At 44.1% G+C, this 14,228-nt stretch overlaps 1 protein-coding gene across 1 annotated transcript in view; it reads right to left on the bottom strand.

The window, feature by feature from the left end:
• RBFOX1 (RNA binding fox-1 homolog 1) overlaps positions 1–14,228 on the bottom strand; it is a 2,532,432-nt gene that overhangs the window by 49,036 nt on the left and 2,469,168 nt on the right. Inside the window, 1 exon segment of the mRNA XM_032257864.1 lies at positions 9,698–9,830. Within this exon segment, the coding sequence (XP_032113755.1) occupies positions 9,698–9,830 (133 nt within the window).

Genomic DNA, 14,228 nt, shown 5'->3' with positions numbered 1-14,228 from the left:
AATCATATGTACCCTTCACAGGCTTTTGTAAGGACCACAAGGCGTCTTGGACATAAAACTTTCTAAACATCTATTTTTAAAAGGATAGTAGTTATTTGCAATCATCCCCAGTATCTTCCCATGGAGTTTCCAGATGACTTATGATCGCCACCACTGAATGAGGCTGAGGTTCTAAGGACAACTTTAATACCAAAGGATTCCAGCAGATTTCAGTAGCAGACTGGACCCACATGTAAGCCAAGCATATTCAGCCAAGGGAAGGCATTTTATAGCACACACACAAAGTACTGATACACACATGCAATTGTGACACTGGTTTGTTGGAGAACACTCTAGTGTGCTTCTTAGAGTATTCAGGAGTTGTTGACTAAACTCCAAGTACCATTATCCTTAAAAATGCATCAGGGATTTCACACGCTAAGGAGATTGGTAGGAATAGCTTTCGGCTGTGGTTCACATTTGATCCGGGAGGGTTACATTTCACTAGAGCACTTGTGAAGGGGCGTAAGGCCCTAATCCAAGGTGCTGAGGTGTGCAGCGTCCTGAGCTATGCTTTGAACTCTTTTTCAACATTTCCAACGTAAAGTGAGAATGTCGGTTGGGGGTCAGAAGGCAGAGTCACCCTCTGCCAACAGGACTTGGAACAGATCTGATGAGAGGTGAGCAACAAATATTTAGTGTGGGTCTCAATCCACAGAACTGATCACTTAACCATATCAAAACGGCTCTGACCCATTCTTGCAGCCATGCCCTTGCACGTGCTATGACTTGTGTGGGCAATGTCCTTTCTTCCAGTATCCTCATGCGAAAGCAGTGAGATGATCTTTCAAGAGCCTAGTCAGATGGGAAGCACATGGACATTTGCATCAAATTGCAGCATCCTCAATAGCTCAATACCTTTGGACACATTGCTTGAGATACCTGAACCTTACTCATCCGTAAAATAGGAAAGTAGCTAAGTGCCTACCTCAAGGGAGGGTGTCACAGGATAATGCCTGCAAAGGGATGGGCACCATCCTTAACAATGTAGCTCTAACAAAGGTCACCATGTCTGAGACCTGGTGCCCACCTGCAGCTGGGTGACTTCTCCCAGTAGGAACACCAGCATCACTTTTCAATCTCTTACCTGAGCCACTCATCAATTTCTGCCTCACGTTAAATGTATGTGTGCATGTGACTCATTGCACCTTAAAAGCTACACCCAGTGGCTTAGCTAACATTCTCTCTCAATTCCTGACACGTTGCTTATTACCTAGAAGATGTACATTATCTGAGTGACTAGGGCCCATGTTTTAGGGAAGATTGGGCATGAAAAGCTGTCAGGAGATGACCGAGTCATTTCTTTATCAACTCCAGGTAGAATTCTATAATGGGTCAGCAAGAGCCTCAGGTTTGTCTATGATTTGGCTATTCAGTATCAGTGGGTGTTGTCCATGGAGGAGAAATAGGATTCAAAGACTCGAACCTCAATTAGGAGACCAGGGTAAAAGACTAGACAGAAAGCGGTCTAGAAGTAAACTATATTTTTAACCAAATATGAACATATACCTTTAGATGTGGGAAATAATGTCTTCTAAATATCTCTGGGGGAACCTCATCTGTCTCTGATCTTCTGGGAATGATGGAGGGAAGAACTAAGCCCAGGCCTTGGGTGTTCTTCCAGCAGGGCACATGGCATGGGTGTGGGCCCGGAGTGGGGTTCTGTGATGTGGCTAAGGCTGAGCTCTGGCCAAGAAACTGATCCCTTCTTTCATTAATACAAGGTGTTACGCACCATGCCCCGTTTTGTGCCTCCATGTCAAGCCTATTTGTACCAATATTGCCTAAAGGTAAGGAAAGAACATGCCTTGATGTTTGCTCTTAGGAGTCTCTGTTCACTAGGGTGACCTGATTGCCATGCTTTGTCCTCCATCACGGGCCATGGAAAGTTACTTGGGGGATACTGACATCCCACATTGATGAGACATTGAACCAAAGAGGAAATGATCTGGCTTTCCCATCGTGGAAAGCTCAAACTGAAAAAGAACTAATTCTCAATGATTGAAAGGTTTCCTGTACCTCAACTACTATGCCAAGGCATGGAGACAGAGGAAGCAAGCCCCCTCAGTAAATGTGCCCTCCCAGGGTGTACAGGGAGTGGGGCACACAGTCACAAATTACGCACAAAACTGTACAACTGCAGCTGTGTTAGATGCTGCAGGAGAGAGCAGCAGAGGTGTCCTGAATGTGGACCGGAAGGAGGCAGGGCCAGCAGCAGAGATGAGACAGGCTGAGCAAATGCCACGGAAACTCAAAAGCCTTGGCTCGGTGGAGAGAAAGGAAGAGCTGGCAAGGCAAAGGGTTGGGGGTGGGGAGGATGCCGGAGACAGAGCAAGGCAAGTCGCATGGCTGAAAGGTGCCTAGCTTTTTGGAGAGACCGGGGGAAAGGTATAATATCTAGCATTCGGGTCTAAATACGGTGGCTTCCTGGAGGAAAGGTGACTGTAGTTGCTTTTATAAACCCCATCACAGAGGGATCACTTGTTTTCAAAGTGCACATGTACGTCTTGGAGAGAAACAAAGGATGAGTGATCTATATGATAACTCTAAAAATCGTGGAACCAATGTAGTCATCCTCACTGGCAGTGTGAAATAAAGGCATGTAGTGGGAAGCCAATTTTATCAAAAGAGGTTTTCTCCTTAAGAGTAACAGCATGAGCAGCATTACTGCCACTACTCACATCTGTAGAACGCTAATCAAGGATCAGTTCCTAGTTTAGAAGTTCTGTGCTCATGATCCCACTCATTCCTCATTACACCCCTGTGAGATGGATATATCGTTGCCTCCTTAGACATGGAGAAACTGAAAGAGCTTGGTATTGACTGAACTGGGATTCGAGCCCAGGAAGTCTGGCTCCACAGCCCAAACTCTTAAGTACTATGGCAGGCAATGGTGGTCAAACTTGAATGTGGATCAGAATCACCTAGAGGACTTGTTGAAACACAGATGGCTGGGCCCCATGCCCAGCCAACAGGTTCTGATTCAATAGATACGGATGACAGCATCTAAGAGTTTGCATTTCTAACAAGTTAACAGATTATGATGCTGGTCCCAGGAGTATGAGAATTGCTGCTCCATGCAACACCATCCCCCAAGTGTTAGTTTACTTCACATCTGAGACAAAACTAAAGGTTAGCCTCCTACGTCATATTCTAAAGGAGGAGCTGGTTGCAGGAAAGCTCTTATCACAAAGTCTTAGGCTAGTTTCCAAAAATGTATCCAAATAACTTTTGAAGCCCCATCAAACAGCTGCACTTAAAATATCAGATGTAGGGAAAGAGGCACAGGGATCCATGTCTACGGTACAGCTGTAGATAAATTAACCACAGAACAGTTATAAGAGAAGGGAGTTACCATCGTGCACTAAACAGGTGCAGTCCTATTTCAATGCAGAGATGGTCCGTCTAGCCATGCAAAGGTAATTGTTTTGCTTGTCAATCATGTTGGGACTTAATATGCTTTTGCAAGGACATAATGCAAATGCACATCGTATTTTCTTAGAAAAGCAATAGCAGTAAATAACTGAATGCAAGTCAGGCAGTGATTGCACTATAGAAAATTAGTTTACTGTAAAAAAAAAAATGTATAAAATGCCCAAACTATACAATCTGCTTGTGTAACAACACATACCAGTCACAAGTATATTTTTACAGAAAAGGCTCCTTAGTCTACCCAGATGCCCCTCCCAACTAGAAAATAAATTAGACCTTTTAATGTGTTCAAATACAGCTATTTTTGACTGGCTATCAGGTGGGATCATAAACTGGCTGGCATTTGTATAGAATGGGAGGTGTGTGTGTGTGTGCTGTGTGTTTTTACACATTTTCCTAGAGAAAATTTTTAATCAGATTATTAAAGGCATCTGTGAAAACGCCTTTTCACATTCTCCCCTCCAAAAAAAAAAAAAGCTTTCAAGACCGCTGATTCATGATGTTTGTCTATAAATTCACTCTATTAAGATGCCATTGGGTTACATTTTGAAACTAGCAAAGAAGTCAGACTTTATAGACAGAGAATTCTGCAAAGCAAGCTTGTCCAACCCACAGCTCGTAGGCTGCATGTGGACCTATGATGCACCTAGCTTTGAATGCAGCCTGTTACAAATTAATTAACTTTCTTAAAACATGAGACTTTCTTTGTGATTTCTTTTTGTCTATGTGTGGCTCGTTAGCTGTTGTGTATGTGTATTTTATGTGTGACCCAGACAATTTTTTCAGTCTATCCCAGGGAAGCCAAAAGATTGGACATCCCTGTGTGTAAAGTATTCTGAGGATGGGTAATGATGACTTTTGTTCCTATTATTAAATGAATAAAGTTCCTAAGCATCAAATAATACAAATTTGGGATTTTGATATTTAGAGAATAAAACCAGAAAGCACGGCTGATCTGCACACAGAAAGATAGATAGTCCCACAGATTGGTGTCAGAGGCTTTTTAGGACTTAACCGGAAAACATTCCCAAAGGATCTATTTGTTTCCCCTGGCCAGCTTTAAGCTTTTTCTTGGGTTACTCTCTTACCTTTCCTATATCCCAAATAGTATACAGTCTCCTCAAAATACTTCTCAAGGAATCTTTGGGAAGTTTATACAGATGTGTGATAATTAATTACCTGAGAAAGGGCAGAGAATCTTGCCCAGATACCTAGAGAATCAAGACCCAAGGCCTCAGCTGATGCTAGATGCTCAGGCTTAGAATAATAATAGAAAACACGGCCAGATATGGTGGTGCATGCCTATAATCCTAGGTACTTGGGAGACTGCAGGCAGGAGAATTGCCCAAACCCAGGAGGAGGAGGTTGCAGTGAGCTGAGATCACACCACTGCGTTTCAGCCTGGGTGACAGAGTGAGACTCCATCTCAAAAACAGTAACACATGTGATGATCCATTAGAGCAGTCCATTGTACGCCCATGAAATATGCTTGGTACGTAATAGGCACTCAGGGAGTTCCTCTTTGAGGAAGGAGATTGGGGTCTAGCTGCTGTTTTCTAATCTTAGAGATACTAAGTCTATAGGGTTTGTCTCCAATGCTTCCACTTTTTTATCTTGATGCATAAATAACCAGCTTGTGAGCTTCCTGAATGGCAATTACCTCTTGGATAATTCCTCCCAAATGTGAGCCATAGGAAGCTAGACCAGGCATTGTAGCTTCTCAGTCAAACTGAACAATCAAATTGACTCCAGGATCAAATGCAAGGAGAAGTAAGGAAAACTCCACTCTGCTCTCTCTGTGACTATTACTTACTTAATACTGTATTTCCAATCTACATAGTCCATAAGCAATGGAAGTGCCTCAGCTATTTCTGTGGCTTGAAGGAAACGGACGTCTGTGAAACTTCAAGTGCTCCCTAGCAAAGAAAAATGATGCATAGAGGGAGAGACATGGGGTCCTCTTGTGTATTCAACCATAAGCAATGCATAGAGGGAGAGACATGGGGTCCTCTTGTGTACTCAACCATAAGCAAAAGGGGATGTTCAGAAGAGTACAGGTGGTTTACAAAGTCCCTAAGTACATCAACCTAGAGAACAGTAGGTACAGTTCACTGAATGCATGTCATGCGATAGACCAAGTTGTCACCTTACATGGATTTTCCTTCTTCACCTTTTATCAACCCTTTGGGGGCAGGTACATCCCTCATTCTCCTCTTAAGGAAACTGTGTCTACAGATGTTAAGTAAGCTATCCAGGACATTATGGGTAGAATACTAAGGCCCAGTCTTACCTTAAACCCAGTGTCTTCCTAAGATTGTAAAATCCCGTCGGCTCTGTAGACCTTACTTTCTAATTCATCACTGTCTGATTCAGTTGATGTTGGCAATCAATTAGGAGTTGGTTGGTTTGGCCTAGGGTTTTCCACTTGTTCCTGTGATCCTACCATGGTCCACAACTGTCCCTACCCCAGGGGGAGTCAGGTATTAATGTCCCAAGGGGTTTCTATTTAGCATGTGAGACAGAAGACAATGGGGCCTCTTCATAACTTATGTTCTTCAGCTGTGTGGAAGCTGATACTCAGAAAATACCAAGACATGGAAGGAAAAAACCATCAAAGGAAATGGATGAATGGTTGGGCACAATGGCTTATGCCTATAATCCCAGCAATTTGGAAGGCCAAGAGGTCGGTAGTTCGAGATCAGCCTGGCCAACCTGGTGAAACCCGATCTCTACTAAAAATAAAAAATTAGCCAGATGTGATGGCAGGCACCATAATTTCACCTACTTGGGAGGCTGAAGCGGGAGAATTGCTTGAACCCGGGAGGTAGAGTTTGCAGTGAGTCGAGATCGCACCACTGCCCTCCAGCCTGGGTGACAAAGTGAGACGCTGTCTAAAAAATTAAATTTTTAAAAAGGAAATAAATGAAGATCATGCTTAGGGACTCTTCTCATGTGACTATCTTTATATTGGATACCTCCAAGGATCACCCAAGCTTCCACAGAAGTAGCCATGGAGATTTGAAGGGATATTTTCTTCAGTCTCCCAGGAGGAGAAAAATATGGAAATCATGCATAGACCTAGGATACATTTTTTGACTGCTGTTTTTAGTAAGAACATAGATTCATATCGGATACTTCAGGAAGAACAGATTAAGCTTGGCAGTTAGGCCTTCAACTGGTGACAGTGGAAACAAGACATTCTTAATAAATGCAGTTAGGGGATATCTCAGAAAAGATGGAGGTGGCTGGGTGTCAGGGTAGGGGAGGGACACAGAAAGATTTTACTGTGGCAATTGAGGAAATATTTGGACTTACATGTGTCCCCTATTTCTTCGCTTCTTGGATGCCTTCTTGAAACACCCACGTTGGGCTAAGGACCTTTCCCTGGTACTCACGCAATAGCCTCTTGTATCAATTATCACCATTTATTGAAATGGTTGCCTTGCATGTCATCCCCTGCCCCAACCAGAAGAAACAGCTCTGAAGGTGCCATTTGTCTCTTTAGCACACAACAGTGCCTAAAGCATGATAGGTGTGAGTCAAAGGGTCATAGGGTGAGCTGAACGGGGCTGGGATAAAGATGTCACTCAAACCTAGAAGTTTTCCTCCAAAGGACTTTAGAGACAAAAGGCTACAGGAAACACATATTCTCTGGACCACCTGAATCCTAATGATGCTACTTCCCGACAATGAGTACTTCCAACCTCTGCTATTTGCTTTCACTGAACATAAGACAGGGGTCCTCAATCTTCCAGCCAACTCTTGCTGCTGTGTTCCTTTTGAAGAGGAACCATCCTCCTACCACCTCCTGCAGCCTGAGTTTTATATTCCTGAGGAGAAAGGGAACCTTTAAAACGTTGGGCTTAAAGTTTTTCATTCCATGCCAATTCACTCCCGGCAGTTTATAATCCAGTGAAGCAACCAGATGAATTTCCTTCTTTTTGACCAGCAACTTGCTCTAACAGATTGTTGCAGACATGAACGCCTGCAACCCCAATCCTTCTGGGGATAACTACTTCTCTGTTGAGAATTTGATCTTCCCTCCAAGTATGGCTTCAGAATTCCAGCCATACAGTTATCAGCAAAGAGGCACAATCCACCTTTATCACCAAACTGATCAGAGATATTGCTGGAATATTAAAATTAATTTCCATCCCAAGTAGTGACAGACACATTGTTTGATCATTTGGAAATGCCTGTGTCTCTCCCTGGTGAACATGGCACTAATTAGTTATGCATGGTTATTCCCAACAAAGAGCATGTTCATTATAAGTTAGCTAATTTTGATTTTACAGCAGGTGTGTTATTCTGAGATGTTTACAAATTGTTCGTGTGAGGATAAGCTATGTAATTTTCCTTTTATTTCTTTTACTGTTTAATATAGTAGTGCGATACTGATGGTAGATATACCAAAAAGCTTCAGTTGCCATGTACTGAGAACAATTTTCAGACAAACGAATGTGGTGTGTGCAATTTTGCATTTATAGCTTACGAATCTTGCCTTACTAATTAGAGGAGCCCAGAGGTAACATGGGACGTTATTTTTCCTTCATAACCCATTACATGATCTTGGGAATAACAAATCTTTATTTTTGCATTTCTGTATCCATAAAATGGGCTCAGTACTGTTAGACCAGAGAATAAAAATTATATCAACAATTCCTTACATTGCATGGTCATATATATATAAGGCTTAAGACATGCCAATACATTTGATAGGCACGAGGGAGAATTTATAGCCAATTCATTCTTGGTTTGTTACTATCCAACATCTTTTCAGTTAGAGAGAGAGAGAGAGAGAGAGAGAGAGAGAGGGGGCTCTTGTTTTGTCCAAGAAGCTCAGAGTTGACCCAATTCTAATGACACAGGAAACTTGATGGACATTGTCTTACTACTTTTCCTTAATTTTCCCTTCCTGATAGTTTTACATAGGCTCATTTCTTTCTTTCTTTGTTTTACTGTGTTTATTTTTGAAACGTTTCAGATGCTCTGTTTTAGAATGGACAGGCACTGAAAAAAAGGGTTTCCTTCTGTCATGAGTATAATAGATGATCTAGGCTAATTTAGATTTTCTGAAGGATTTACAAGCAACAGCTATACAAAGGACATTAACCCTTTTCACACAGTCCTAAATGCAGCCCTGTTTTCTTCTACCTGTCAGAATGTCAGTCGCTGGCCAGGAAAGCCTCCTGCCAGACCCTTTTGGGGATTGCTGAATTGAACATAGAGCAGGGTTTCTCAGCTGCAGCATGACTGACTTTGAGCCTGATAAGTCTTTGTTGTTGGGGGCTATTGAGAAACATCCCTAGACTCGACCCAGTAGAGGACACAGCATCTCTCCATTCCTGTTGCAACAACCAAAAATGTCTCCAGACCTTGCAAATGTGCTCTGGTCTAGGACCACGGCTGTGGAGGCATCCCCAACTGCAGAGGTGCAGGGATTTTCTAGCAAGATCCCTAAAAGAGGGCAGAGGGACTAGCATTTCAAGACTGGCACCCAACATATCAGTACCGTTTTTCATCTCTCTTACTGAGCATTGACGCCATTCCTCAATATTCACCTGGCAGTATCAAAGTCCATGCACAGAAGGTACAAATTGGCAATGGGAAACAGAACAATCTGCCTTTTCCCCACAGAGGAGAAAGGAAGACAAATGCCATTTTGGAAAATGGAACTACAATGCATCTTAACTCCAATTTCATTAACTCTTGCTTTTTTGCATGTGACTCCACACCTAATTTTCTCTTTGCAAGCAAAGGTTCATGAATTAAAGCTCAAGATATCTCTGGGGAGGAGGCAATACCACCCCAGTGATGTTTATGTATGAAAGCCTCACTGAGTCTTTCCGTGGAGGAATTCAAGGGGCAGATGTGGTCCAACCTCCTTAATAACCAGATGTTTGCAATCATCAGAAATACATCTTTGGCTGTAACCATTTCTCTGTTCTCCAGCATTCAGTTTCAAAGAGAATTTACATAACAACATGTGACATGTAGAATGCTTAAAGGCACTAACCATGACAGGACAAATTACACTCATTTTTCAATACTCTTAGCAAGGTGCTCCACTGCAGGTGCGCGTAGGGCTGCATGCTGGGGGCGGTTCTGGGGTGGGAGGTGGGGGGGTGGGGGGAGTCAAGACCGTCATGCATTGGCAAACAGCTCCGTGCCTCTGGGGAGGGAGAACTGGTGCAGGGAGGCCCGCCCTGGAGGCTGCCCCACTTACCCGCCGTAAGCCGGGATCGGGGGCGGGGGCGCCGCGGCCCTGAAGGTGTTGTACACGGTGCGGCCGCGGCCACGCAGGTGCGCCCCTCGGTAGGCTGCCGCGGCGGTGGCAGCTGGATACGGGAAGCCTGGCACTGCGGGGCGAGAGGAGACAGACAGAGAGAGAGAGAGAGAGAGAGAGAAAGAAAGAGAGTACAGTCGTCAGATGCACATCCTGCCGTATAGGAAACCGTCTCCAAAACCGTTGTCCTTGCACAGGGACCCAGCAGGACCCCACCCACTTCCTGGAGTCAGAAGGTTAAAAAGCAAAGAGCAGCACAGAGGCCAGGGATGGACTCCAGAGAGGATGGAGTTAACACAGTGGGCCCTTAGCCCAGGAGAATATAGTGACTGACAAACATTTGCAGAGAATTCTAAATAACAGGATAAAAAGCTTACTGCACAGGTAGTTTAACTTACTTGAGACAGGGACCCGCTCTGTTGCCCAGGCTGGAGTGCAGTGGTGCGATCACATACCATCGCACTCTTGACCTCCAGGGATCAAGTGATCCTCCTCCCTCAGCCTCCCAAGTAGCTGGGACCACAGATAGGTGGGTGACACAAGGCCTGGCTAATTTGTTAATGTTTTGTAGAGATGGGATCTCCCTTACGTTGCCCTGGCTGGTCTTGAAATCCTGGGTTCAAGCAATCCTCCTGTGTCTACCTCCCAAAGTGCACGGATTACAGATACCACCACGCCCAACCGACAAACATTTTTAAAAGGGCAGATTGCAAGTTGTGTGATGTCTTCTCAACCATTACATATACCTATGTATATATGTACATGTGTATTTGTGTGTGAAATACAGTTACGTGAATATGCATGTGTACATGTGTATGAATGTGTGCACGTATGTAAACATATTTACATGTACATATGCTGATATGAACATATTTATATACACATATACACACCTTTCCACGTGCTAGCAGTTCTCTCTGGGGCCAAGCTGCATGAGTGTTTTTTATTCATAGCTTTCCCCCATCCTATTTTTATTTTTTAGTTTCCTTTATGTACAGACATCCCTTTGTAAAAATTCTAATTGAAGTGTTCCCATTGCCACATGTATGTGTCATGACTGCAGGAAACACACATGCCCTGAGACATAGCTCATTACCAATATCTCACAAGCCTGCTAAACGCTTGTGCGGCATTTAAACACAGGCAACCACCATAATTACAAATATGGGAAATGTCTGGGACCGCGACTCTTAAAAAGAGAATGTGGTGGCCAGGCGCGGTGCATCAATCTCAGCACTTTGGGAAGCTGAGGTGAGTGGATCACAAGGTCAGGAGTTTGAGACCAGCCTGACCAATATGGTGAAACCCCCATCTTTACTAAAAATACAAAATTTAGCTGGGCGTGGTGGTACATGCCTGCAGTCCCAGCTACTCGGGAGGCTGAGGCAGGAGAATTGCTTGAACCTGGGAGGCACAGGTTGAAGTAAGCTGAGACGGCACCACTGCCTTCCAGCCTGGGAAATAGAATGAGATTCCATCTCAAAAAAAAAAAAAAAAGTGGGCAGGGATTTCTTCCCTGGGGGAGAATTGTCTGAGCGGGATGAGGAGGTGAGGAGTTAAGAAGGGAATTAAGCCTGATGATTACCCCAGCCCCTGATAACTAATGCTATTTCCTCTACCTGGGATGGCCTTCCTCGCATCTCAGGGAAATCCTAACTCATCAGGGCCCGTGGGCCAGGAAATCACTTTTGCCTTCAAGCTCAGTTCACTTCTCTGACCCTCCCAGTACTCTCACCATACGGACCTCGCTTGTCCCATCTGACTAAGCAATAGGTCGTGTTTCCCAAACTGTGTACACAGAGGATGCTTGTCTGAAAAAAAATGCCTTTGGGAAGTCCCTGTCCCAAGGAGAGCCACGGTAAAGGCTCAGAAGGCCCACCATGAAGGACGTGCTCTTAGTTAACCCAGCACATCAAACTCCTTTACCAGGCTTTCTGCAGAAGAGCGAACCTCTGACAAGGCAGGGGTTGTGGTTGTGTTTAATGTTACAGTTGTCTCCACCCTCTATCCAAACTGCCAAGAAGAGTTGTCCCTTTCCCACCATGGGCTTCAGGAGTAGAAGCATTCCCCCTCATGTCCTTCTATCGTTCAGGGTCCCTTCCACGTGCACCGATGCATGGACCCAGGTGTGTGTTGTAGAAGAGGGAAAAAGGGAAAAGAGTTGGAAGGAAAAAAATGTGCATGGGGAGCCTCAGTAGAGGCCCCAGCTGCTAATGAGGAGGTTGGACGGGGGGGTCACGGAGGGCACTTAGACCTGAAAGAATGACGCCTACATGCCTAGATACCGTATGTTTGTATGTACGTGGTGGGTGAAGGGAATGGGTGGGGTTCTCTACAGAAGCCACTCCGAATTACTGATGCAATTGTAAGGGTCCAAATAAAACCTCTGAACCCAACTAAAGTGAAGACCAACTGGCTATTATCTGGAAATCTGTATGTTTTAAAAAATCCAACAGCCTTCCTATTTTATGGATTCTACCATGACTTTCTACCATGATGTGGGTAAAATATGAGGACCGTGGAACCGAGAATGATGCTGTCTTTCTGTTTGTATCTGAGAGGACCATAAAGGTTATTTTTAACTCTTTTATTCTTGCTAAAGACAGATCACGCTGTTTTATTTAAATTTTTTGCCAGCTCCTAGCCCCTGAGTTTCCTGGATCACATGGCAACTGGTATGCTTGGAACTCCAGAGAGGTGCTGGGTTTTAATGGGGAGCGCCAGTAAATCCTAATATCATAAAAGCCCAGAAGTAGTGAGAGGTGAGACACTTGTTTCAGGACTGGGAGGAAAATGAGTGGGAATGGCTTTGGCTCCAAATCTGTCTTGCCATAGTTCAACTATTAAGTTTTCAGAGGAGCACCCTGGATTTTGAAATAAAGAAAATGAAAAATTCACAATCTGGCAGAGCAGCTGGCTGCCTGTGTGAGGAAACACGGTAATTATGCTGACCCATTCATTATCACTGGCTACGGAGCGGAGTGAGCCAGACAAGCTCCCTCTCAACCACAAGCAGGTTTTACAATAATTCTTGGAGGATTTAGATGTTGAGATATAACATGAAACAGAAACTTGGCAATAGAGAGGGGAGCACGTGCTGTTAAAAGCATGGAGCCAGGATTCCATTTTGTGCCCTCTTTGTTACAGGGAGAAAATGGATTTCCTGACGCAGGATATTTACAAGTCTTCCTAGGAGGGTCTTCGCGCTCCCCCAAGTAGGGTACCCTGGGGGACTTCTTATTTTGTGAAAGGAACAGAGGGAAGGACTATAAATCAATGCCTGGCTTAAATAGGGCCTTCCTGGAAGGCCAAATACCCTGGGCAAAACAAAAGGGCTCCACAGGTCATGCTTTGGACCAGAGGCTTCATGGAGAAAGGGCTGGAGAATTCAAGCGTCCTGGGTGGAAGGTATTTTCAGTTTTGTCTTTCCTGTTAATCTAGGGCTGGCCAAGGTGCCCTTTAGTGAAATGTCTAGTTAGAAAAATGCTCATCGATCATATTGCCTTTCTTCTGTTCCTTTATTACACTCGCTCCTTTCTTTATTTTTTCCTTCCTTCTTGCCTCCCTCTTTTCTTCCCTTCTTCCTTCTTTTCCTTTCTCCCCTCCCTCTTTCTTCCTCTCTTCTCCCTTCATTTCTTTATTCATTCCTGCCTTCATGGCAATCCTTTCTTTCAATCTTTTTTTGGAATTTTCTTCTAAAGAGGGCTGCCGTGATCCTCCCCTGATTCATGTAAAAATCATTAGCTTGGGTCACAGAAATGAAGAAGGACTCTCACTGGTGCATGCATGAATCATGCTCTGTAAGGCTGGTGATATCCATTTGCTCTGCTCATTCATTAGGATGAGGAACTGGTATCAAGCAGGTAGCAGGTACCTAATACTGCGCCTAGACACCTTGTCGGTGGTTAGCCAATGTTTGTCTCCCTCCTTCTGGGAGAGTGAAGCCACCTCCTCTTCACTGTCCACCTTCCATAATACTGTCCTGTGTACAAAATGACCTGCCCAGGATTTGCAGATAAACAGCATGCAAGTGGCAAAACTGTCATAGGCGTTCGAACCAGAGCCACTCCACCTTGAGTGAGGGCTAGGAAAAAGGAGGCTGGGACCTGCTGGGCTGCATTCCCATTAAGTTAGGTAGTCCTAGCCTCTAGGTGTTTAAGGTTAATGGAACAGATTGATAATGTTTACTAAACAGACCCAGACTTGGGAGTGTCCTGATATCCTGATATATTGAACAGAAGCATTCCTACTTTTGCTTTAAAGATAATACTGATTTTTTGCAAAATGTAGTGATTAAGAAAATTAATCCTTTATCACAAACCCTTGTAACAGAGCACATTTCCCCATGATATTTTTTATCCTATATAAACAAGTATTATACCTAGGGCTGGACATGTTCCTCCACTTACTTTGGGGAGCACCCTACCGTCTATGGGAGTTGCTGTACTTTCTCCACTTTCTTAGTAAACTG

The sequence above is a fragment of the Sapajus apella genome, unplaced genomic scaffold (genome assembly GCF_009761245.1).
Source record: "Sapajus apella isolate SASKATOON/1434 unplaced genomic scaffold, GSC_monkey_1.0 scaffold99, whole genome shotgun sequence".
Taxonomy (NCBI): Eukaryota; Metazoa; Chordata; class Mammalia; order Primates; family Cebidae; genus Sapajus; species Sapajus apella.
This window is presented reverse-complemented; position numbering and strand designations above follow the sequence as displayed.